This window comes from Vipera ursinii, assembly GCF_947247035.1.
Source record: "Vipera ursinii genome assembly, chromosome: 2".
NCBI classification, from domain to species: Eukaryota; Metazoa; Chordata; class Lepidosauria; order Squamata; family Viperidae; genus Vipera; species Vipera ursinii.
The window spans coordinates 292,327,910-292,354,388 of NC_139513.1; the positions used below are offsets into that span (position 1 = coordinate 292,327,910).

A 26,479-nucleotide genomic window follows, 5' to 3' on the forward strand; every position below is an offset into this window, starting at 1 on the left:
TGTATTGCAAAATGCCAACACGGCAATTTAATCTGAATACTGAGGTTTTCGTTTATAAAAAAACAACTCATACATTAACATCTTTTGTCTTAAAAGAAAAAACACAATAACAAAGCTTTCGATTCAAACAACTTTTTACTGAAAGGTAAAAGTTTGCCTTTGGCATGATTTTCAACAATTAATGTGATTTTTGCTGTTGTATGCATGCTGATAATTTGTCCAACCTTGGCTTATACTTTGTAAGTTTGAGAGCAACACGTGCAGCACTCAGGTCATTTGTTAATCTGTTTCTGGCGTCAGATTTGATATAATTCAAAGCTAAAAACAGTGTGCTTGCTCCAGAGGCTTGTTTTGGCTAGGAAGGGGCTTGAGAAATGGCTTTTTCCTGCAAAAACTTAGCCAAAGAGCGAGGTGCGCATGCTCACAGAGAGGGCTCCGAGTGCCTCCTCTGGCAACCGTGCCATAGGTTCGCCACCACTGGTATAGGGTTTCCTGCTTGAGTAGGGGATTGGACTAGAAGACCCCCAAGGTCCTTTCCAATTCTATTGTTCTGTTTTTCAAGAGCATAGAAACAGCCCTTGGAGTAGCTACAATTTTGGATATACAGGCTGGTAATACTTATAAGAAAGATGGTCCATTGTGAGGTGTGCGCGAATATGCCCTTTGTAATGTTTAATTTGGTGGACATGCAGTTCCAGTAGGGATGGCCTTATCTTATTTTGCTGAGTGTGTAGATCTTTTTTTGGCAGGTGTCTATGTGCTGATTCTGGAATGCCACATCTATATGCTCAGGGAAGTTTGTATTATAAGGGATTTTCCCTGTTTGCTATTATTTGCTTGATTTAATCAACTTCAGCCTGGCTGTCAATTATCGGCTAAAACTAGTTGAAGAGTATTTGCAACCTTATATTGTCTTTGCAATATAGTTTCTGAGGAGACGGTATTCTCTGAGCTTGGTTGTTTTCTTGCAGATGTTTCACAACCCAGACTAGGACTACTAGGACTGATGATGTTAACTAGTTGGGTCATGAAACATCTGCAAGAAAACAACCCACTTCAGAGAGCACCAAAGACTCCTCCTCCTCCTCCTCCTCCTCCTCCTCCCTTCTAGCACTGATGATGTTACCTTGGTGGAGCAGTGGGCTAACGCCTCCTTAAGTAACACCAGCTGCCTGCAATTAGTGCAGGTTCGCATCCCACCAGGCTCAAGATTGACTCAGCCTTCCATCCTTCCGAGGTAGGTAAAATGAGGGGGCAATTAAACTGACTTTGTAATAATGCCACTTGGGGGGTGTGTTTGTGAAAGCCCTAATAAGCAGGCATATACATAGAATGAAGGCTACTGCTAAGTTTGTAAGCCGCCCTGAGTTTTCGGAGAAGGGCGGGATATAAATGGAATTAAAATAAAAAATAAAATAAAAAATACCTAGTTGGGTCCTGAAATGTCTGCAAGAAAACAACCCACTTCAGAGAGCACCAAAGACCCCACATTCCTCCTCCTCCTCCTCCCTTCTACCACTGATTATGTTACCTAGTTGGGTCCTGAAATGTCTGCAAGAAAACAACCAAGCTCGGAGAGCACCAAGGACCCTACACTTCAACTCTGAGCTACAAATATTCTCCTTTATTAATATTTATTAACATACTGTCTTCTGGCTACAGGCACATATATGATTAACGAAGTTCACAGGGAGTGCATGAATAAAATTACTTAAATTGTAAAATTATTTCAACAAGCATAAAGAGCTTCAGGGGGGGGATGACCAGCATTTTGAACTGGACTGGGATGCTGACCAGCAACCAAATTGGTCCTACTCATGACTTGCAGGATTGTTGTATAGGTAGTCCTCGACTTACAACCACAACTGAGCATCCCAGGGTCAGGTGAGCCCCATTTGCAACCTTCCCAGCTGGCTTCGAACAAGCAAAGTCAAGGGGGAGAAGCCGATTCGTTTAACGATCACATGATTCCCTTAACAACCGCAATGGTTCACTTGACCATTGGGTGCAGCTTCCTTAACCACTAACTTGCTTAGCAACTAAATTCTGGACCCAGTTGTGGTCATAAATCGAGGACTTAGCCAGCAGTAAAAAAAAATGACCCCTCCTCTTTGAGGAGCACATGAGTGACCAGTCTGTGGTGCTTCATCCCTTGAGGCTTTCAAGAAGAGAGTGGACAGCCAGTTGCCCAGAATGGTATAAGGTCTTCTGCTTGAGCAGGGGATTGGACTACAGCAGTAGTGTCAAGACTGATTCGCCCTTCTACCCTCCCTTATAGCTTTACAGTGGGATGGGATGCAGAACTGGGAGGAGTGGTTTCTAGGCAACCGAGGCTTCTGAGAACCAAGGTCACTAATGCAGGTGCTCAGCAGGGAAGTGGACTGTTTCCATAATAAGAACAAATGTTACTATTGGACAATATGAACACCTGGTGGGTGGGGATGAGGGAATTTATTGTTTAGCTAAGCAAGCCTTTGAGCCGGAAAATCAAGAGCTGGTTTTGCTTCTTCTGCGCCAATGTAAAATTTCAGTAAAGTATTAGACTCTTGGTAAAATCATGTCTGAGGAGTTTCTTTTTCTGGAAATGCCAACTGGACAGTTGACAAGCGGTCCCCAACCTTTGCGGCTTGGTGGCACGGCTAGGGGTGGGGGAGACAGGAACCAGGCCATACGAGCAATGGGCCGATGCTTGTGCACAGCTCAACTTGACTTCAAGTGTGCCCTAGCCTGCTGTTTGCATGAGTTGAGCTGCATGCGCATGTGCATGCCAGCCCACTGCTCACATGGCTCAGTTCCGAATAAGCGGCAGCCTGGTAGTGGGCCGTGGCCTGGGTGTTGGGAGCCTCTGGACTAGAGGAACTTCAAAGCCCCTTCCAACTCTGTTGTTCAGTGGAAAGGCTTGCCTTCAGAAGTTAGTGGGTGCTCCATCCCTGGAGGTTTTAAAGAAAAGATTGGAAAGCCATTTAGTAGGAATAGTTTGAGTTCTTCTGCTTGAGCAGGAGGTTAGACTAGAAGACCTCCAAGGTCCCTTCCAGCTCTGTTTTTCTGTTCATTAATCAGTGGAAAGCTTGCCTCCAGACATTCTGGATGCTCCATCCCTGGAGTCTTTCAAAAAGAAACTACACAGCTATTTGTCCAGAATAATAGGGTCTCCTGCTTGAGCAGAAGGTTAGACTAGAAGACCTCCAAGGTCCCTCCAAGGTGCCTTCCAACCTTATTCTTTGTTCTTTCAGGCACTGCAGACCCTAAACACAACACTGCCAAAAATAAAGGTTTATTGGTGAAAAGGTACTGCAGAATAGAGCCAATTTAGTTAACGGTCTCCAATTTTTGTCCCTGCACCCCACCATATTTCCCAGTTCTCCTGGTTTTGGAAAGTTCCTGGCTTTTCTTCCAGAAGCAGAGCTTTCCCTTTAGGATGTTCCTGCAGAGATGGAGCTTCCCCTGCAGGATGCTGGTGAGGGTGGAGCTCCGCTTGTCCACAGAAGTGGATGATGCTGATCTCTCTCCCTGTCCTCCTGTGCCTTCCCTTTTGTCTCTCTTTCGGCCTCTTCCTTCATCTTCCTTCTGTCTGGGGCTCTGCCTCCAAATGAACAGCTCCTGTTGCAACTTCAATTTCTTCTCCAGGATATTACCCAACATGGTCATCTTTTCGCTATCCGAAGACTTCTGTTCTTGAGGTCTCTTGTTGGCTCCTTGCCTAGGAACCTCCAAAGTCTGGCTGAGCTTCGGGTCAAAGGCCAGCCTTCTGATGACAAGACATTCTTGGTGTGTTTCCTTGGAAGACCAGCTTACCTTCACCTGTTTCTTCTTCCCAGCTTTTGGGGGCCTTCTAGGTGAACAGCTGATAGGCCTCATCCCTCTAGGGAGAGGACGTTGGACCCCACTCGCCTGCCCCACAGCTCCTGCTTGCATGAGGTCTACTGGAATCTGCCTTTTCTGCCAGATGACCACATCCTTACCCTCTGAGATTTCACCTGGTTTTAGGACACCATGATCTTTAGGTGATCCCACAACTACCTCTGCTACTCCACTGCAAAGCTGATCACTGATGATGACTCTTGCTTCTTCTGAGAGGGCCACCAAGGAAGGGGCAGAGTCCTCAGCTAAAGAGGGTTGTCTCACTACTGAGGAATTAGCCCATGTCCAGCTGCCCATCTCTTCTCTGAAGGACTCTTCTGCTCCCTTGTTCTGATCTTCCCACTTCACTTCCAGCCTTCTTCCTTGATCCCAGTCATCTATCCTCATGTCTTTACATTCTGTGCTGCCTTGGGACAGGGTCTTTAGGGACAAAAGGCTGTGCTCCTTAGCGATGGAAAAGGTGACTCTCTCCATCCTCCCCTCTTCCTCACTATCTGCCTTCAGGGTCAAGCTACAACTTTCATGATGGACCTGAAGTTCAACATCTGTCCTTACAAAGTCTTGATTTTGATGGGGGCCCTTTCTACTCTCCTTGGGAGGTTGAACATCTTGGTCTTCTGTGGTCTTCTTCTTTCCTCTAGAGGATGAAGGATGTTGCAGGTAGAGGAATCTCTCGCAGTCGGAGAACCAATGGTCCAGCAGTTGGGTTCTAAAAAATGTTTGGCACCTGGCTGCTTCTTCCAGAGAATGGTCAAGGAACTCTCTCCATGTAAGCCTACTTCCTCTCCTTTGTAGCCTACTGCTCTGTGTTGCATGATGCCCCCTCCTGATTTGCCTGTAACATCTGGCTACAACATCCTCGTAGCAGGAATTGGGAACATGAATATGGTGTGGGGAAAAATATGAGACTTGTTGAGAAATAGGAGCATGATATGGTTGAACATGTGCCTCCCACGGCCTGTAATACATCTTGACAGCTTCTGGCTCTTGGAGAGAAGAATGACTCATGTTGTCTCCTGAGGACCCTTCCAACTCTTCCATGTTATCTCCTAAGGACTCTTCCAACTCTTCCATGTTGTCTCCTGAGGACCAAGGAGAATCCTGGGCTTCGTTGTCTTCTGCTAGTAGAGAGGAATCACCTACTACAGCTTCCCCTCCCTTCCATAAGACTTCCTTCTTTTTCTTCTTTTTCTCTGGCCATTTTGGTTGTCTATTAGACTTTGATGAGGAGATTGAGGCTGATGAATGACAGGAAAGACAACTCTTACGAGACTTTTTCAGTTCCCTTCTAGGAATTGAAGGTTTCAGAGGAGGAGTCAGCCCTTCTAGAGTGCCTCTCTCTTTGGCTGTCCTCTGAAAACCAACTTTGTTTTGCCGGGCAACCATCTTTGCCTTAAAGCCTGGAAGAGGCATCTTGTTCTTCACCCTTGGTGTGGTCCTTCCACTTCCAAACTTCACTTTTCGGAAGCTGGCTATATTTTCAACACTGGGCATGTAATCCCTGGTGGTGTATGCAGAAGGAGAGGAAGGTGGCAGGATTTGAGGTTCTTCTGTCCCCTTAGAAATCCTTAAAGGCTGCACAGAGGTGGCTACGGGTGGATATGGCAAGAGAGGCTGGGATCCAGTCATCTCAAAGCAAGAAGGAGATCTGGGTGGCAAGAACAACCTCAGAGATCGCCGAACCCTTTCTGGAAGTCCCCATCGGTGCTCTGATGTAAGATGTCTCAGATGGGCCTCTGTTCTAAACCAGCCCTCTTCTCGCACCCCTAATCAAAGGAAGAGTCTGGAAAGCGTCCAAGATCAAAAGGCTTCTGCCAAGTTTTAATTACACTGTTACAAAAATACAAGAGCTTGACTTCTCAAAGAAAAAGTTGCTTTCAGCAACTAGCCCCTCCCCAAACACTTCTTTTATAGAGAGCTCAGGGCGTGGTCTCCCTGTGCCTCCTCCCGAGGAGTCCCATAGCCTTCCTTTGTTTGTCCCTGCTCGTCTGCCTCCTGCGTCGGGCGTCCTTGAACAGGGCCAGCTGTGGGTCATCATCCTCCGCACTCTCGGGCTCACACAGCTGAGAAGAGGTTCCCGGCTGAGGACTCTGCAAAGTCTCCAAATCATCATCAGCCGGTTCGTTTCCCTCCTCCCCCACATCTGAGTCCTCCGATACATCGGACCCGGCTGTCGGACCCACAGGCTGGCCCTGAGTCACAACACTATCCCGCACCGCAGGGCCCTTCCCCCGGGTCTGCCGATCCGGATGCGGTCGGGATGGGAACTGTTCGTGAAAAGCAGTCACCAACACAGGGGCATGAACGGCGGTCGCGTCTTCCCATGTGAAGTCCTCCGGCCCGTACCCTTTCCACTCGATCAGGTACTGGAAGCGACCTTTCAGCCAGCGGGAATCCCTGATGCTGGCGACCTCGTACTCGGGGGTGCTGTCGCCATCACGAGGTCCTGATGGGGGAGGTTCCGCTTGGCGAAGTGGACAAGCCGGTTGTTCGGGGACCAACAAGGACCGATGGAAGACGGGGTGCACGCGCAGGGAACGTGGCAGAGTTAAACGATAGGCGACCGGGTTGATGACGGCCTCGACTGGGAACGGTCCAAGGTAACGGTGGTCCAGCTTCCTCGCCGGCCGAGTGGATGGTAGGTTCCTGGTGGACAGCCAGACCCGATCCCCCACCGATAATGGAGGCGTATCCCTTCTCGACCGATCGGCAAACCTCTTGTAGTCGGCCTTGGCCTTCTCCAGCTGCCGTCGCACCAACCGATGGATCGCCTGTAACTCCGCCATGAATTCGTTCGCTGCCGGCTCCGGTGAGTCCACGGGAGAAAGGGGGAAAAACCGAGGGTGATAACCCACATTGGCCAAGAACGGTGTCATCTGCGTGGAGGTGTGCTGCGAGTTGTTAAAGGCAAACTCGGCTATGGCCAAATAGTCCACCCAATTGTCCTGCTGCAGGTTAACGTAGCAGCGCAGATACTGCTCCAAAATGCCGATGACCTTCTCGGTACCCCCGTCGGTCTGAGGATGATGCGCGGACGAGAGGCAAACCTTAATGTCCAACGCCCGCATCAACTCCTGCCAGAAGCGGGCTGTAAACTGGGCCCCCCTATCGGAGACGACTCTATCGGGAAGGCCGTGCAGCCGGAACACCTGTTGGATGAACATGCGACTAGTGGCGCGAGCTGACGGTAAGCCGCGACAGGGGATGAAGTGCGCCATCTTGGTCAACATGTCCACCACCACAAACACTGTCGTGAAGCCGGAGGATGGGGGTAGATCCGTCAGAAAGTCCATGGACACAGCCCCCCAGGGTCTCTTGGGCGTTGGCAAAGGCTGCAGTAAACCAGGCGGGGCCCCTGTCGCTGACTTGGCCTGCCTGCATGGGACGCAGGAGGTGACATAAGACTGGACATCGTGTCGGACTCGGGGCCACCAGAATGTACGGGAGACCAGGTTCAGAGTCTTGAACAGGCCAAAATGCCCCGCAGCCGGGTTATCATGACATTGGCTGAGGACGAGTCCCCTGAGTGGCCCTCCTGGAACATAGAGCCGGTCACGATAATACAGGAGTCCATCCGTGACCGACCAAGGCGAATCTGGCCCCACCTCTTCCTTCCGCTGAGCCACCCACGCCTCCTGCTGCTGCGCCTCCCGGATCCGAGCCCGTATATCCACCGGCTCCCGCACCGCAGCAAAAGACTCGACGGGGATCACGGTCCTGGGCGGAAGCTTGTCTTCCACTCGGGTGTACTCGGGCTTCCTGGACAGAGCATCCGCTCTCTGGTTGTGCCCGCTTGGTATGTACCGCACCCGGAAGTCAAACCTCGCAAAGAAGAGGGACCACCGGATCTGGCGTTGGTTCAAATTCCGAGCGGTCTGCAGGCTTTCCAGATTCTTGTGGTCCGTCCGGACCTCGATTTGATGCCGCGCCCCCTCCAGATGATGCCTCCAAGCCTCGAACGCCGCCTTGATGGCCAGCAGCTCCTTCTCCCAGATGGTATAGTTGCGCTCCGAGGGATTCAATTTCCGTGAGTGATACGCGCAAGGGAAAAGGGTACCGTTGGGCGTCGCTGCCTGAAGTAACACGGCCCCAATGGCAATGTCGGAGGCGTCCGCCTCCACGACAAATGGCCGTTGCGGGTCAGGATGCTTCAAGATGGGCTCCTTCATGAAGGCGTCCTTCAGAGCTTGGAACGCCTGTTGTTCGGGGGCGTTCCACTGGAACCGAGTCTTCTTCTGCAGGAGCCGGGTGAGGGGGGCTGTCAAGGCAGCAAAGCCAGGGATGAATGTCCGATAGTAGTTGGCAAATCCAAGAAGTCGCTGAATATCCTTCACGCGACGCGGGGGTTGCCAACTCTGCAATGACTCAACTTTACTCGGTTCCATGGCGATGCCCTCAGGAGAAATGCGGTGACCCAAGAAATCAATGGTCACCTGGTAGAACTGGCACTTCTCCAACTTGGCAAACAGCCGATGATTCCGGAGGCGCTGCAGGACCTGACGGAGATGCTGATGATGCGCTTCACGCGACGGGGAGTAAATCAGGATGTCGTCCAGGTAAATCACAACAAACTGGTCCAACAGATCCCGAAAGACGTCATTCATAAAATGCTGAAACACAGCGGGGGCGTTGGTCAGGCCAAACGGCATCACCGTGTACTCGAAATGTCCATAGCGAGTACCAAACGCCGTCTTCCACTCATCACCCGGCCGAACCCTGACGAGGTTGTAAGCTCCACGCAGGTCCAGTTTCGTGAAGATCTTAGCCTCCCGGAGTCGGTCCAAGAGCTCGGGGATGAGGGGCAGCGGGTAGCGGTTACGCACCGTGATAGCGTTGAGTTTCCGGTAGTCACAGCAAAGCCGTAACTCGCCCGACTTCTTTTTGACGAAGAGCACGGGCGCAGACACTGGCGAGGACGAGGGCCGGATGAAACCACGAGCCAAGTTCTTCGTCAGGAAGTCCCGCAATGCAGCCAACTCGGGCTCCGACATGGAGTACAAACGCCCCACTGGGAGAGGCGCATCAGGGACTAGGTCAATGGAGCAGTCGTAGGGCCTGTGCGGGGGTAATTGGTCCGCCTCTGACTCGCTGAACACGTCAGCAAAGTCGGACAGTTCGGGAGGCAAGGAAACCCCTGAGGAACCCTCCACCTGGCCGGCACAGATATGGCGGGTGTGGTCCACGCACTGCAAACTTGGGAAGGTGACCAAGTTCTGAGACCAATAGATCTGTGGATCATGCGCCCGGAGCCACGCCAGTCCCAAGACCACGGGGAAGTGCAGATCCGAAGTGACGTAGAACTGAATGGCCTCCACATGGGTACTGATGGCCATACACACAGGTTGCGTGGCGGCCGTGATAGGCCCGGACAGGAGCACTCGACCATCGATGGTCTCCACAAGCATGGGCGGATCCACTGGACACTGGGGAACAGCCCATTTGGCCACAAAGGCCGAATCCATAAAGTTAGTGGTAGCCCCAGAGTCAATTAAGGCATGGACTGGAATCCCCTCTGACTTGCCAGGGAGGATCAGACGTGCCTCCAAAATCAAATGCCGTGGAGGTTCACAGGCACCGTTGGAACGGCGTCGCTCGGAGTGGATGTTGTGGGTCGCCCGATCTTTCACACCGTCTAGATCGGGCTCGGGCCGTTTCCCGATAACAAAGCAGGGGACTTTCTCAGGGCAGGCTTGGTCACTGACGCCCGCTGACGCTTCTTCGGGCAAGAAGCAGCCAAATGTCCAGGGTCCCCACAGTAAAAACACAACCCCTCCGATCGTCGTCTGTCCATTTCCGTCACCGATAGACGGGACCTGGCGGCACCCAGCTCCATTGGCTCCTCCCTCTGGACCGGGGGCTCACGCACAACAGGGGCGGCAGGGGTCTGTGGGGTGGCACGGCGACTCTTACGCTGCTGCAGCCGGGCATCGATCCGCAGACAAAGATGGATCAGCCCATTCAGGTCTGAGGGAATGTCCACGCGGGCCAGCTCATCCAACATCTCCTCTGACAAGCCATCCTGAAAGGCATCCACGAGCGCAGCCTCATTCCAGGCGGAATCCTGGCTAAGCAGCCGGAAATCGCTGATATAGGCCTGTAGAGGGCGCTGACCCTGCCTCAAAGCTTTCAGGCGTCGGGTGGCCGTCTGTGCCTTAATCGGGTCCTCGTACATGAGGCGCATATGGTCACAAAACCCCCCAAAGTTATCCAACAAAGGGCTAGGCTGTGCCAACAGAGGCGTGCCCCAACGAGCTGCATCTCCCGACAGAAGGCTCAACACGAATCCCACCTTATCTCGGTCAGTGGGGAAATCAGCTGCTTTCACGCTGATATAAAGCTGGCATTGTCCCAGGAAGGCAGGAAACAGTTCTGGATTACCAGCGAATTTATCCGGCATAGCTATCTGACATTTCCTCCTGGGTGGGGGGGCAGCATGTACCTGAGCCTGCAGTTGTGCCACCTGAGTGGCCAGCAAGGTGAGTTGCTGGTTGAGCTGGACATTCTCGGCAAGAAGCTGCTCCATCGTAGTATTAAGGGGTGGGTGGCTGAAAGCAAACTGTTCTAAACCAGCCCTCTTCTCGCACCCCTAATCAAAGGAAGAGTCTGGAAAGCGTCCAAGATCAAAAGGCTTCTGCCAAGTTTTAATTACACTGTTACAAAAATACAAGAGCTTGACTTCTCAAAGAAAAAGTTGCTTTCAGCAACTAGCCCCTCCCCAAACACTTCTTTTATAGAGAGCTCAGGGCGTGGTCTCCCTGTGCCTCCTCCCGAGGAGTCCCATAGCCTTCCTTTGTTTGTCCCTGCTCGTCTGCCTCCTGCGTCGGGCGTCCTTGAACAGGGCCAGCTGTGGGTCATCATCCTCCGCACTCTCGGGCTCACACAGCTGAGAAGAGGTTCCCGGCTGAGGACTCTGCAAAGTCTCCAAATCATCATCAGCCGGTTCGTTTCCCTCCTCCCCCACATCTGAGTCCTCCGATACATCGGACCCGGCTGTCGGACCCACAGGCTGGCCCTGAGTCACAACAGCCTCCAAGAGTTCTTTTTCCTCAACGCTGAGAAAATCGAGGTCTTGACTGAGGATTTGCACTTCTCTATCCCGTGGGGGAATCTTGGTCACAGTGTCTGCGGTGATCTTCTCTGCTTTAAAGAGAGGTGGGGCGAAAGCTTGCAACGATTTTAGCACTGTTGATGGCAAGCCCCATGCATGCTGGATTCTCTTCCACTGGATGTGGAATTCCAGAAGGTTCCGGCTGCTCTCTGGGAGGAAAGAGAGCCCTGTCTTGGTACCAGAGCAAATCTGGACTTTAGTTTGCCTAGACTTGCCTGTTGCTCTCCGTCTCTTATTGCCAACTTTGCTCTTGGGCTTTTCTAAAGTCTTCTGCTCTGGCTTAAACAATACCGGTTCATAGATGTCTGTGGTTTGCAAATCAGGTCCACTTTTCTGTAAGGATTTGGGTGGTAAAGGCAAGAGAGGCTGGAATCCAGTCATCCCAGGATGAGAAGGAGATCTGGGTGGTAGGAAGGCCCTCAGAGATTGCCGAACTCTTTCTGGAAGACCCCATCTGTGCTCTGATGTACGATGTCTCAGATGGGCCTCCAAGCGTTCTTTCACCTCAATGCTGAGGAAAACAAGGTCTTGACTAAGGATCTGCACATCTATTTTTTCCCTTCTTGGTTTCCTAGATGTGATTTTCCCAGTAGTCCTCTCTGATTGAAGAAGATATGGGGCAAAGACATGGAGAGATCTAACCACCATCGATGGTAAGCCCCATGCATGCTGGATTTTCTTTCGTTGGATATGGAATTCCAGGAGGTCCCTTTCCTCAATGGGGAGGAAAGAGAGCACTATTTTGGGACATAAGAACCTTGTTGCTTCAGTAGTCCCCCCTGTCTTAACCTGTAATGCTTTGGGAGGTATCTTCATCGCCCCCAAATGGTGCTTTGCCTTTTGCAATGGCACTGAAATTCGGGGAGCAGATGATGTGTCTTGAAATGGTCTATACCTGCAAGGCCAGTGAGGCTGTGCTGGAACCTGGGAAGAGGGGAGAGAAGGCAGGAATGGATGAAATGAATGTTGAATCCGTTTTGGAATCTCCCACTTATGCTTTATGACCATGGTCCTCACACTGGTCTCCAGATGTTCCTGTGTATTTGTGTTGAGGAACCAAAGCTGCTGGGCCTTCGTTTCCAAATCTGCCTTGTCTCTTGGACTCCTCTGAGTTCTCTTTCTGGTGTGCTTCTGTAGGCCAAGTGGAAAAGGAGCAAAGATGCGCAGAGATTTCAAGATAGCAGATGGCAGTCCCCAAGCGTGCTGGATCTTCTTGTGGGTGACATGAAACTCCAAAAGATCCCAGGACGTATGGATGTAGAAAAGCAGCCTCACCTCCGGGGATCTGATGGCAGCCACTGGAAAGCTGGAACTAGTTCTTGCATCTGGTTTCCTCTGGTGGATGTTCTTCATAGGCTTCATGGTGGCTTCTTTCCAGGATGAAGTCCACCATGGTGATCCTTTTCTTCTGGAATGGGAAGCATGAGCTCCCTCTTGCAGTGGGAATCTCAAATGACGTTCACAGTGGGGTTTTTCATCAGAGACCTGTGGAGGAGGAACCATTGCTCTCAACGAATCTTGGATCAGTTGAGGAAGGCCCCATTTATGTTCCCTGATCCAACTCCTCACATGGGACTCCAGGTGATCTTTTGCATCTTGACTAAAAAAATGCAAACAATGGGGAGGGACCAGTACTTTACTCAGAGACGATGGCACTTGTACCCCCCTGTGTGTTTTTCTTCCATCTCCCAATCTCTGTAGACCTGGACCTCTGAAGGACCTCTTCTGAGGCTCAGGTGGGACTGGTGCAAAAGCCTGTAGAGATTTGTGTACAAGAGCAGGTAATCCCCACTCGTGCTGGATCCTCTTGTATTGTACATGTAATCTCATAAATTCCAGGTCTTCCTGTTTAAGGGACATCGGGGTGGTCTCTTCATCAAGTGCCATCTTTTCTCTCCCAGACCTTGAGATTTTTCCTGGGGATCTTTCTCCTAGAAGATCACCTTTGGGGAGAGCCCTCTTGACTGTGGTTACATGATGTATGTCTTCTGCTTTGTGCCATGGCTTTGAGGCAGTCTGGAAGAGTCGGTTGTAGGCATGCCGTGGGGTTTCGGCTTGACCCTGGTCGCCCTCAACCTGGGAACGAGAAGCAGGGGGCAGAAACATTTTCAGTGACTCCTGGACACGCTTGGGAAGACCCCATCGATGGACTGCAGTTCGGTTCTTTATGTGAGCCTCCAGTAGTTTCTGCGTCACAAGACCCAAGAAGAACAAGCTGTTGGTTATTTTAATTGTCACTTTTAATACACCCCACGAAGCGGTGATGGCAATGCCAAGTCCCTCCAGGAGCCGTTCTGGTTCTAAAGGGAGTGCAGCAAAGGCCTGAAGAGATTTTTGAACCATGGATGGTAATCCCCATTCATGCTGTAACTTCTTGCGCCGAACGTGCATCTCCAGAAGGTCCAAAATCTCTGTTTGGACAAAACATGGACCTGTCCTTGAGAATCTCAGTTCTTTTGTTCTGGAATCCATTGCATTGGCTGTTTGACTCTCCTGGCCAACATTCTTCTCCAGAGTCCACCTCCTGAGCTTGGACATCTCTAGTGGTGGGCTTCCTACAATAACATTGCCAAACATCTTGTTTAAGGATTTAGTGTAGATACTGGGAAGACCCCAAAGATGCATTAATTGTTTGCATTTAATGTTCAAGTTCATCTTTTCCACAATGTCCTGTTCCAGAAAATACAAGCAAGATGGCCTGGGTTTGATTTCTGAGGACACAAGGGAACATTTAGGAAGAAAAGCATGTTCGATGGGGCCAGAAAACTTCTTATATCTTATTAACTGGAACTTAATCTCCAGAGATTTTTTCTTGAGGTGAGTCTCCAGAGTATATCTAAGCAGATCTTCTAGACATCCCGTGTTATTTGGGAGGAGAATGTTGGTTTCTTCCCACCTTCCACTCTCCACCTGAGTTTCTCCAAATGTGGCTTGAGGTTTCTCCTCTGGAAGTAGTGAGTGAAAAAACTTTACAAACTGATGGACTTTCTGAGGGATGCCCCACTTTTGCTGTAACTTTAGCCGTTGAATGTGGAGCTCCAGGTTTTGTTTGACTTTCTCAGAAAGGAAATGCAACTCTAGATGAAGCAAGGAAATCTGAGTCACCGCCTTTGGAAGATCGCGATGCCACTTGGGTGGTTCTCCAATTAAGCTTCTAAGGGATCTCTGGACCAGGGTAGAATATCCCCACTCATGTTGTAGTCTCTTCTTCTTAACATGCATTTCTAAGTTTTCTCTGACCGCATTTTTGAAAAACAGAGACTTTACTTCTGAAAACTCAACGGGAATCTCTTTGAACCTGACTGAAGACAAAGGTCCTCCAGGACACATAGCTGCCAATGTCTCCACGTACTTTAGCCCCAGGCCCCAGAGGGACACCAAGCGACCCCGTTGCAAAGTTACTTCGATCTGACCCATGGCTGACAAGTCAAAGGAGAGGCAGGGGCTACGAGTCTGGGGGGTCCTGAGACCAGGAAGGATCAGCTTGGGAAGGGGTTGGCTTGTGGACAACCACACACAACGCCATGAGATTTGTGGGAGAGCAGGGAAGGTTTCCAAGCACACCTCTAAATGTTTCTTCGTCAGGTGGACCTGCAGTTTCTTCAAGACTTTCATTTTTAACACGAGGAGTGGCTGAGCTGGACATAACAGAAGACCCTGATTTTTCCTAATTTTCTCCTCTTTCTTCTTGGGCCTTACAAGGTGCCCTGGTGGTGTTCCTATCCCCAATCTGGGCTGCTGAGAAAAGGGCTTTACTGCCACTCTCTTCTCTTTATAAAGAACATCCGGCAACAGCCGTCGACAGGTTTCGAGGACTCTTCTAGGCAAGCCCCACCTCAGCTGGAGCTTCATCCTCTGAAGATGGAACTCCAGGACGATGCAAGTGTCCTCGGGAAGAAAGGTAAGTTTCCGTGGCAGAGTTTTGACGCGGCTCCTGGTCTTGTAGAGGACGGAAGAACGTGGGGGCGTGCTCGGCAGGAAAGCCTTCAGAGATCTCCTGATCACACTCGGGAGACCCCACTCATGCTGCAGTCTCTTTTTTCTCACGTGGGCTTCCAAGGTTTCTCGCCCCCGCTGCGGGAGAAAGGGGGTCTGCGCCCCCGAGAATTCAGAAGCTTCCCTTCTGCATGGGAAGGGCTTGGAGGAAAATGGAGGAGGGGCCATGGCAACCAGGGACTCTACGTAGCACTTTCCCAAATCCCAATAGGAACTCAGGCGCCATCTCTGCACAACCATCTCCATCTTCTTAGCCTCCTGGGGGAGCTCAAAGGGGAGGAAGACCAGGCGAGTTTGCAAGGGTTTGTCCGCATGAGATACCAGCTTGGGCAGAGGTTGGGCGGTCAAACGCGCCAAGAGTCTCCAGGAGCGAAGGGCCACATCTGGAAACACCTCTGCTTGTATTTCGACACACTTCTTAGCCAGGTGGAATTTCATCTTCATCTGAAGTACAGCCAATGATCTCTGGGGCAATGGTGGACCTGTCACCACTGATCTTTTGGCCTTCTTGCCCTGTTTCTGTATTGGAGACGTTTCCCTCTTGGGCAGAGGAAGTGGCCTCATTTGCCTGAGACCCTCTTGGACCCTCCTGGGCAGCTGCCAAAGCTTCAGCTGGACTCTCTTCTTAAGGGACCTGCAGCTCCTCAGTCTGCTGAAGATGATGGTAGAGGGGCCAGAAGAATCTGTCCAGCTACTGATGGAGGAGGTCTCATAAGTGCTGGAGGACAAGCTCGAGAGGTCCTCCGTGTAAATGTCCAGCTCCCCAAGGAAACTGCCCTGGGTCTTTCGATCCTGGAGGCTCCATTTCGAGGCCTTCTTCCCTGCTGCAACACTGTCTTCTGTGGTCCCTGCAGAGAAGAAATGTCCCAACATTGGACCTCTTTGGGGAACATCTTTGCCTGTCCCATCTAAAGGTAAAACGGCTAAGGGGCCCAGGTGGTGCTACATGACACAACCTAGGTCAGGGGTAGGCAACCTCGGCTCTTTTATGACTCATGGACTTCAACTTCAACTATGCTGACTCAGGAATTCTGGGAGTTGAAGTCCATGAGTCATAAAAGAGCCGAGGTTGCCTACCCCTGACCTAGATCTAAGGAGGGATTTCCTGACAGTTAGAACAATTAATCAGTGGAACAGCTGGCCTTCAGAAGTTGTGGATGCTCCATCACTGGAGGCTTTTAAGGACACAGCCAATTGTTCAGAACGGGATATGGTCTCCTGCGTGAGCAGGAGGTTGGACTAGAAGACCTCCAAGTTTCCTTCCAGCTCTATTAATTAATCAGTATAATGGCTTGCCTCCAGAACCTGTGGGTGCTCCATTACTGGAAGTTTTTAAGAAGAGATTGGACAACTTTTGTCCAGGATGAAGTAGGGTCTACTACTTGAGCAGGAGGTTGGACTAGAAGACCTCCAAGTTTCCTTCCAGCTCTATTAATTAATCAGTATAATGGCTTGCCTCCAGAACCTGCGGGTGCTCCATTACTGGAAGTTTTTAAGAAGAGATTGGACAACTATTTGTCCAGGATGAAGTAGGGTCTACTACTTGAGCAGGAGGTGGGACTAGAAGACCTCCAGGATGTCTTCCAACTCTGTTATTCTGTTCCATGCTCGGTTGAAGAGGGCGGCTTGCAAGCTATTTCTCCAAGAGGGCAGGGGGTGAATGTTTCAGCTGAATCAAGGAATCTTAGGACTCGGAGGGACCTTTGAGGTCATCTAGTCCAACCCCATGCTCAAGGCAGGAGACCTTATACCATCCTGAACAAATGGTTGTCCCATCTTTTCTCAAAAACCTCCGGCATCCATGACTCTGGGAGCCAAACTCTTACGCTGATTACAGGTAGTCCTCAAGTTACGACTACAGTTGTGTCCAAAATTTCTGTTGCTAAGAAAGACATTGGTTGGGTGATTTTTGCCCCATTTTGACAAGCTTTCTTGCTACAGTTGTTAAATGAAGCACTGCAATTGTAAAGTTGGTCACACGGTTGTCAAGTGAATCTGACTTCCACATTGAGGAAAACTAATTCACTTAAAATTGCGGACTCTGCTTAACAAACACAGCAGTCACTTAACAACCGCCGCATAAAATGTTAAAAAAGCGTATCCAGTCTTGTGATGCCTTGACTTACAAGCACAATGACTTACGGCCATAATCGCAGTTTTGATTATGGTTATAACTTGAGGAGTCGTTGTATGCCCAGTTCTACTGCCTTTGTTTTAAGTTAAATAGTGCCTTTCGTTCATTTTAAATGGTTAGTCCTGGAGTAAGGTGCTGTTGATTACTTTTGATGGATATGCCTTGATTAATACAAGGTAAGCTGTCCTGGGTAGCATTTTTAGAGAAAAGCAAAATTGGAACGAAACAGAGAGGATCGCCCTTGGCAAGGATGACAAGCTCATTGGTGAAGTGATCCATATTTTTGGGAGACAGTTAGGTGTCATGATGATAGCATCAGGCTAGAATCCGGAATCTGGGATCCTGAGTTCTAATGCTGCCTGGGGCACAAAGCCAGATGAGTGGCCTTGGGCTAGCCACTTCCTCTCAGCCCTTGGAAGCAGGGAATAGCAAACCACTTATGAAAAACCTTGGCAAGAAAACTACAAGGCCTTGCCCAGAAGCGGACACAAGGGAACAGAAGAAAGAGACAGAGAGAGGGAGAAGATGATAGCTAGCTAGGGAGATAGAGAGATAAAGAAAAAGGGAGATGATAAAGATAGATAGATAGATAGATGATAGATAGATAGATAGATAGATAGATAGATAGATAGATAGATAGATAGATAGATAGATAGATGATAGATAGATAGATAGATAGATAGATAGATAGATAGATGATAGATAGATAGATAGATAGATAGATAGATAGATAGATAGATAGATAGATAGACAGACAGACAGACAGACAGAGATGGAGAGATAGATAGATAGATAGATAGATAGATAGATAGATAGATAGATAGATAGACAGACAGAGATGGAGAGATAGAGGGATGGAAAGATGATGGATAGATAGATAGATAGATAGATAGATAGATAGATAGATAGATAGATAGATAGATAGATAGACAGACAGACAGACAGACAGACAGAAAGAGATGGAGAGATAGAAGGATGGAGAGAAAGATGATGGATAGATAGAGATGGAGTGATAAAGGGATGGAAAGATGATAGATAGATAGATAGATAGATAGATAGATAGATAGATAGATAGATAGATAGATAGATAGATAGACACAGACAGAGATGGAGAGATAGAGGGATGGAGAGAAAGATGATGGATAGATAGATAGATAGATAGATAGATAGATAGATAGATACATACATACATACATACATACATACATACATAGACAGACAGAGATGGAGAGATAGAGGGATGGAAACATGATGGATAGATAGATAGATAGATAGATAGATAGATAGATAGATAGATAGATAGATAGACAGACAGACAGACAGACAGACAGACAGACAGACAGAGATGGAGAGATAGAGGGATGGAGAGAAAGATGATGAATAGACAGACAGACAGACAGACAGACAGACAGAAAAAGTACTGCAACAAACTGGTGGGTTAAATGCTTGGAAAAACTTAAAACCTTTTCCGATGGTTTTAGTTTCCTGCAGGCTGGCCTCACTTTTCTGCTGAACCTGCAAAGAGACAGAAAAAAGAAAATCTTTTCTCCAACTGATGACCAGGACTTAGGGGACAGTGAATGTGTCCAGATGCCCACTCTCTCTCTGGTCACTTGCAGGCCTCTGAATGCTGGGTCATGAAAGGACAGCAAAGGAAACACCCAATGTTCTAACTCAGGGCTTTTCGACCTTTTCACCCATTGTACCACTTTTAGGATATGGCAATATCCGAGTACCACCAATCGCCTAGCAAGGTGTCAAAAACTTGATGACAAAAAAAGGAAAAAAGTGATGAAGTACTGGTAGGCCTTGACTTACAACAGTTCACTTAGTGACTGTTTGAAGTTACAATGGCACTGAAAAAGTGCCCCCCAAGCCACAACCAAGCAAGACACCTGCCTGCCCGCCCGGTGGCGCTCTTCCTCCTGTCCGAGTTTTTCATTGTTGTGAGCATTTCTGTTGAGGATTGGCAGTGGGGGTGGGGGGCTGTTTTTATTTCTCCCCCTCTGCTGGGTGGTTGCAGCAGGTTTTGGTCACTTCACATGACCCTGGGATACTGTGACCGTCATAAATATGAATCAGTTGCCAAGCCTCTGAATGTAAATCACAAGACCCTGGAGATGCTGCAACATTCCAGCTGATCGGCGCTTCTTCTGGGCTCAGAAGCACCGGGATCAGCGCCGAGCTCCAGCTGGAGCCTGGTGCTGATCCTGGTGCTTCCGCTGAGCCCTGACAGCCCTGCAGCTCCAGCCATGTTTCGCTCAGGCTTGTGCGGTGCTGCCACTGGTTCAGCTCATTCCCCTCCCCCACCACTTTTCTAGGATGGTCGCGTACCACCTGCCAGGTGCCAGTGTACCACAGGTAGTACCCGTACCACTGGTTGAAAAGCCCTGTTCCAATATTTGAGGGGCCGCCACAAAGAATAGGGGGGGTGTCAACCTCTTCTCCAAAGCACCCAGAGGCAGAAGAAGAGGCAACGGATGGGAAACTCATCAAGGAGAGAAGCAACCTGGAACTAAGAAGAAATTTCCTGACTGTTAGAGCAATTAACCAGTGGAACAGCTTGCCTCCAGAAGTTGTGAATGCTCTCCAACACTGGACGTTTTTAAGAAGAGACTGGACAGCCCCTTGTCTGCAATGTATAGGGTCTCCTGCCTGAGCAGGGGGTTGGACTAGATGACCTCCAAGGTCCCTTCCAAGTCTGTTAGTCTGTTATACACCAGGTTTCTTCAGCATATTCAACTACAGACGTAAGACTCAGGCCTTGAATTCATCTTATTAAGAAAAGTCACATTTTTCTCCCTATGACTTCTTCCCTATGGCACAGATGTCTCAAAAACTTACAGATTCTGCCTTGGGAAACCATTTACGAGGGTCCAAGAGGAATTTCAAGCTGCTTTGGATCAGCTCAAAAGCCACACGCCACACTGTGAAAGTTTTCAAGATTTTCCAGATAATAAAGAAAACTAAGATCAAAGGGGCATTTTTGTTGAGAAGTATAATCAATTTCTGAAGAGCTAAAATGCCAAAACATGGAGCTGCCAGCTCCATACTGGAAAAAATATATCCAGATAGCTAAAGTCCTGGGCTGGGTTTAAATATAAACAGGGTCTTTGTATGATGTGTTCTGAGCGCATCATAAAGGTCACCACACAGCACTATGCCAGCCCCATCTCAAAAGTCCCTCATCATCCTCTTCCTGGAAATTGTCACATAGAAAAGCCCTCACCTACTTGCTAGAATTCATGATGCTCCACCCTCATGTCTATACATTTATCATCTGTAGTTTATCATCTTAGAAAATCAGAATAGAGCTGGAAGGGACCTTGGAGGTCATCTAGTCCAACCCCCTGCTCAGGCAGGAGACCCTATTCCATTTCAGACAAATGGTTGTCCGGTGTCTTCTTAAAAACTTCCAGTGTTGGAGCATTCACCGCTTCTGGAGGCAGGTTGTTCCACTGGTTAGTTGTTCTAACTCTGTTAGGAAGTTTCTCCTTAATTCCAGGTTGCTTCTCTACTTCATTAGTTTCCATCTGTTGCTTCTTGCCCTGCCTTGGAGAGTAGGTTGACCCCCCTCTTCTTTTTTTAACATATTTTATTGATTTTTAACAATAACAATCTTTTATTGCTTAGCAAACAGCATGTTGTCTGGGTTCGTATATTTAAAAACAATCAATAATAATTAATTTCTAAAATTCCATAATATATTAATGATATTTTTCCTTGATCTTCTCTTCTTCCAGTAGTATTCTCCCTTTTGTCAACATCAAACAAATCCAATACTTTCAATGCATTCAAGGTTAAATATAAACATTTTTCTTGGGTTTGTACAAATAACATCAACGTATAACATCTTTTCTAATTGGCTTATGTTTCAATTGCATTTATAAAGGCCATCTTATTGAGTCACTATGTGTCCTGTTTTCAAGATTCTTATTTAAGCTTAGTTTTCCCTCAGTGTTCAAACCATTTTTATCAGTCATGATTTTCTCAAAGTTAATTGCCTTTACACAGCTAAACTTTTCATTCACACACACCGTCCCAATATTTTTACATTTCATATGTTATAAAAGATACTATACTACTTGCATGTCTTATCCCTCTTACTGTAGGGCCCCTCTATATCCAAAATTTATCTATTCTTTTAACCATATTCAAACAAGTGTTTAATCATATAGTACTCCATCTGGTAAATCGAGTCAAATCTCTTGAATCTAATTCTAGCTTTCTTCTTTTGCCAAGTAGCTTTCCAAGTCAGTATGTTCAGCTTGCCAGGGGATTCTTCCTGTATTTAATAATAATAATAATAATAATAATAATAATAATAATAATAATAATAATAATAATAATAATAATAATAAGAAGTTGGAAGGGACCTTGGAGGTCATCTAGTCCAACCCCCTGTTCAGGCAGGAAACCTTATACCATTTCAGGCAAATGGCTGTCCAGTCTCTTCTTAAAAACCTCCAGTGTTGGAGCATTCACCACCTCTGGAGGCAGGTTGTTCCACTGGTTAATTGTTCTAACTGTCAGGAAGTTTCTCCTTAGTTCCAGGTTGCTTCTCTCCTTGACTAGTTTCCATCCGTTGCTTCTTGTCCTGCTTTCAGGTGCTTTGGAGAATAGCTTGGCTCCCTCTTCTTTGGGGCAGCCCCTGAGATATTGGAACACTGCTATCATGTCACCCCTCACCCTTCTCTTCGTTAAACTACACATACCCAATTCCAGCAACCGTTCCTTATTTTTGTCAGTGTTGTTGGGAATAGGAAAGACAAATTAGGTAGGATGTGCATTTTTTATCTCCCAAACAGTAATTCTCCTGGCAGCTCTATAATCCATTTTGTTAGTTCTTCTATCTTATCCTCAAGGTGCTTTGGAGAATAGCTTGACTGCCTCTTCTTTGTGGCAACCCCTGAGATATTGGAACACTAGTTATCATGTTACACACACACAGTCCTTTTCATTAAACTACACATACCCAATTCCAGCAACCGTTCTTTGTATGTTTTAGTCTCCAGTCCCCTAATCATCTTTGTTGCTCTTCTCTCTTTCTAAAGTCTCGACATCTTTTTTACATCGTGGTGACCAAAACTGGATGCAGTATTCCAAGTGTGACCTTACCAAGGCATTGTAAAGTGGTATTAACACTTCACACGATCTTGATTCTATCCCTCTGTTAATGCAGCCTAGCATTGTGTTGGCTTTTTGGCAGCTGCAGCACACTGCTGGCTCATATTGAAGTGATTGTCCACTAGGACTCTGAGATCCCTCTCACAGTTACTACTATCGAGCAAGGTACCACCTATACTATACCTGTGCATTTGGTTTTTCTTGCCTAAATGTAGAACCTTACTTTTTTCCATCATTGAATTTCATTTTGTTAGATAGCACCCAATGTTCAAGTCTGTTAAGATCCTGCTGTATCTTAAGCCTGTCTTCTGGAGTGTTGGCTGTTCCTGCCAGCTTCGTGTCGCCTGCAAATTTGATGAGTTCCCCATCTATCCCCTCGTCCAGATCACTGATGAAGATGTTGAAGAGCACTGGGCCCAGAACAGAGCCCTGGGGCACCCCACTACACACTTCCCTCCATGTAGATGCGGTTCTATTGAGGACCACACGCGGACTTTGCCTGCCGGTCAGCCAGCTACAAATCCATCTGGTGCGGCTAGCCCACATTTTCCTATCTTATCAAGTGGTAGGTTGTGGTCTACGTTATCAAATGTCTTACTAAAGTCCAAGTTGCACCCTTTTATGTTTACAGAAAATAGAATAAGAACTTTATTGTACTATAAATAAATCGGCATACATTAAACTGAGATTTTCGTTGCATATAGCTCTCAATATACACAAATAACAATTGCAAGAGCCTTGACTGCAAAAGAAAAATAAAAATATTGATGAAAGCGATCACCGCACCATAAGCAATCCCCAAGCAGATTTATACAACAGCTGAACGATGGGAAAAACCTGAGTCACGATAAACCACGTTTCTTGGTCAAGGAAGAAGCAAACCTGGCAGAGTTTTTACAAGCTTCTAAAGCCACGCGACGGGGGCATTCCGGAAGAGAGAGTTCCGCCCACAGCAGCTCTGGCCAATAGGAAGAAAAGGGCGGCCCTCCCTCTTTGCGCAGGCGCGAGTCTTTCCCCGCGCTCTGCATTGTAGCGCATGCGTGGTCCATCATTCGCGCTGAGGAAGCCGGGTGGGCGCCATTTTGGTTGCGGCCCGGCGACGCAGGTGGCGGTGGCAATTGGTGAGCGGAGGAAGGTGTGGGCTGGGGATGATGGGAGTGAGTGTCCGAAGCCTAGGGAGACCAGTGGTGAGGCGAAAAAAGTCCGGGGCCGCGTTCACATGTTTCTGGGTCAGCCCGGGTTGGTCCCTCAGCAGTTCTGAGGGGAATCCGCGGCTCGGCGCTTTGCCGTGAGGTGCGTTTTTATTTAATTTGTTATTTTTTATTTCGCCTTGATGGTATTTTTATCCTGCTTTTTATGTATTTGGGATAACTCAAGGTAGCAAATTTGCCTGATCCTATTTTCCCCACAACAACCCTGCGAGGTGGGCCTGCCTGGCCTGAGAGAAAAACCGAGCCAACATTCCTCCCCCCCCCCCCACAATGAAGACCATTTATACAGTACACTGCAAAAGAGGGGGATCCAGTTCAAACAAACCAAAATATCTGCAATATTATTTCATTATCAGCAATTGATTAATATTGGTGAGTTACTTCACCACAATAATTCGCTAATATATTCAGGAATATTACTGAATGGTCTCTGTAATCCAGATAATAAGCACAGAGTGATAGTCTTAAATAATATTACTTCGCTACAGTAATTCAGGAATATTAGTGAATTGTTTTGCTGCAGCCCAAATAATATATGTAAAAGGTAGCCATCTAATTAATATTTCACAAGCGTAATTTACTAATATAACCCTCGACTTACGACCACAATTGAGCCCAAAATTTACGTTGCTAAGCAAGACAGCTGTTGTGAGCTTTGCCCCATTTTACAACCTACCTTGCCACCGTTGCTAAGCAAATCAAACGGGTTGTTCAATTAGTCGCCCAGTCGTTAAGTGAATCTGGCTTCCCCGTTGACTTTGCTTGTCAAAAGTTTACAAAAGGATCACGTGACCCTGCAACTGTCATAAATGTGAGACAGTTGCCAAGCATCTGGATTTTGGGGAGGCTGCAGTGTGAAAAATGATCTTGTCATTTTTTCCCCCACTGCCCTTGTAACTTCAAATGATCACTGAATAAATGGTTATAAGTCAAAGATTACCTGTGGTACAAGGCTTTCTCTAATATTCCATTTAAAAGTACATCAGCAACTCGTCCTCTCTTTCAAAGGAAATGAGAGGATGGAGTTGTGTGATTAATTGAATACTGATTGCATCAACTGATTAAAATTGATGGCTTAAATGACAGAACATTTTCTTCTAGATTTGCATAGCACTGATTGTTGAACATGAGATATTAAGGAAGAACGCTTAAAGGTAAACCAGCACACGCTTGTTTGCCTGCTCTGCTTAATAAAACATTTATTTTTTATGACATTTATATTCGGCCCATCTCAATCCGCAAAGTGTCTTTGGGTGGCTTAAAATTCACTTGCTGCACATAAGCAACATTACATAGAATAACAGAGTTGGAAGGGATTTTGGAGGTCTTGTAGTCCAAACTCCTGCTCAAGCACTTATACCAGAGGTCCCCACCTTTTGGGCACCAGGGACCGGTTCCGTGGAGAGAGGTTTTTCCACGGACCGGAAGGTGCATGGTTTTGTGTGCTGCCTGCATCCCACAGATGGGGCTTTGCTTGTTTGTGCGGACCGGTTGCTGGAATGCCACAGCCTGGTACTGGTCCACGGACTGGGGTCTGGGGACCCCTGACATACCATTTCAGACAAGTGACTGTCCAATCTCTTCTTAAAAGCCTCCAGTGTTGGAACACCCACAACTTCTGGAGGCAAGTTGTTCCACTGATTAACTGTTCTCATTGTTAGGAAGCTTCTCCTTAATTCCAGGTTGCTTTGCTCCTTGAATAGTTTCCATCCATTGTTTCTTGTCTTGCCTTCAGGTCCTTTGGAGAATAGGTTGACCCCCTCTTTTTTGTGGCAGCCCCTCAAATCCTGGAATACTGCTCTCATGTCACCCCTGGTCCTTCTTTTCTCTAAACTGGCCATACAACCTGCAACCTTTCCACTGGGACTCCCAAGGTCCCATTTCTCTTTCTTGTTCATGAAATCCTCCAGTGATGCGGCACCCACAACTTTTGAAAGCAAGCCTAAAGCATTAGTTATATATGGGTGACTGAAGCTTCCCCTTATGCATTATTAACGAGGGTGTGAATAAGAGCAGGAATAAGGATGCTTTAATGTGACGAAGGCACCTTGGAGTGAGTTGAAACATTGATCTGGCTTGTCTTTGCTAAACAGTGTTTTCGGTAATTATTGTTTCATTGTACAGTTATCTCCTTCCCTTTTTACCTTTTATTCTTATTATTTATTGGGCTTACATGCCACCCATCTAGCCTTAGAGCCGGCCCTAACCAGCTTACAATAAAAAAAAGCTCAAGATGAAACATTTAAGCGTAATAACCATAAATATTAACACTAGAATTAAGTTGAAATTGCAAGCTGGGAAGAAAGGGAAAAAGATGCAGAAAAGGAGGAGGTGGGGCCTTAGCACATTAACCACCTCCAGAGTGAGATGCCCCAGTTGGGGGCCCAGGCCAGCTGGCAGAGCCAGATCTTCAGGCCCTTTCAGGACGTGTGCAAATCTCACCTGCGGGGTGGTGGATGATATTTCAAAGGGCAGAAGCCACAGCAGAAAACGCTCTTCTCCTGGCCCCCACCAGCTGGAATGTCTTGAGTGCCATGGTCTGCAGTAGACCTCTTCTGCTAGCACAATAAGGATAACCTGGGCCCATGCCTGAAGGGTTTTTATCACCCTTGAAGATGGAACAAGGGACTGGGGATAAACCTTGTAGTGTTCAGCGGGGTAAATTCCCAGATTTCTAAGACTTTGCATCCGTAATCCTATAGCATAATTGGATCCTGAAATGCCATTTCTGTCCTTGTTCCTTACAGCACTGCAAACCATGGAGAATTACCAGAAGTCCAAGGTAGTGGTGGATGATATTTCTATTAAATATTTAATAGATATTTCTATCTATCTATCTATCTATCTATCTATCTATCTATCTATCTATCTATCTATCTATCTATCTATCTATCTATCTATCTATCTATCTATATCATCTCCCTATTTCTTTATCTCTCTATCTCCCTAGCTAGCTATCATCTTCTCCCTCTCTCTGTCTCTTTCTTCTGTTCCCTTGTGTCCGCTTCTGGGCAAGGCCCTGTAGTTTTCTTGCCAAGGTTT

General features: G+C 47.7%; 1 protein-coding gene and 1 long non-coding RNA gene across 2 annotated transcripts in view; one reads left to right on the top strand and one right to left on the bottom strand.

Moving 5' to 3' along the window:
• Positions 1-26,479, bottom strand: part of LOC310635708 — a 172,240-nt gene that overhangs the window by 62,558 nt on the left and 83,203 nt on the right. The gene's annotated exons all lie outside the window — the stretch shown is intronic.
• Positions 21,530-26,479, top strand: part of LOC310635690 (uncharacterized protein) — a 37,098-nt gene continuing 32,148 nt past the window's right edge. Inside the window, exons 1-3 of the mRNA XM_083354912.1 lie at positions 21,530-22,391; positions 22,481-22,791; positions 26,185-26,219. Of these exons, the coding sequence (XP_083211038.1) occupies positions 22,491-22,791; positions 26,185-26,219 (336 nt within the window). The 5' untranslated portion in view covers positions 21,530-22,391; positions 22,481-22,490. The remainder of the gene's footprint in view (positions 22,392-22,480; positions 22,792-26,184; positions 26,220-26,479) is intronic.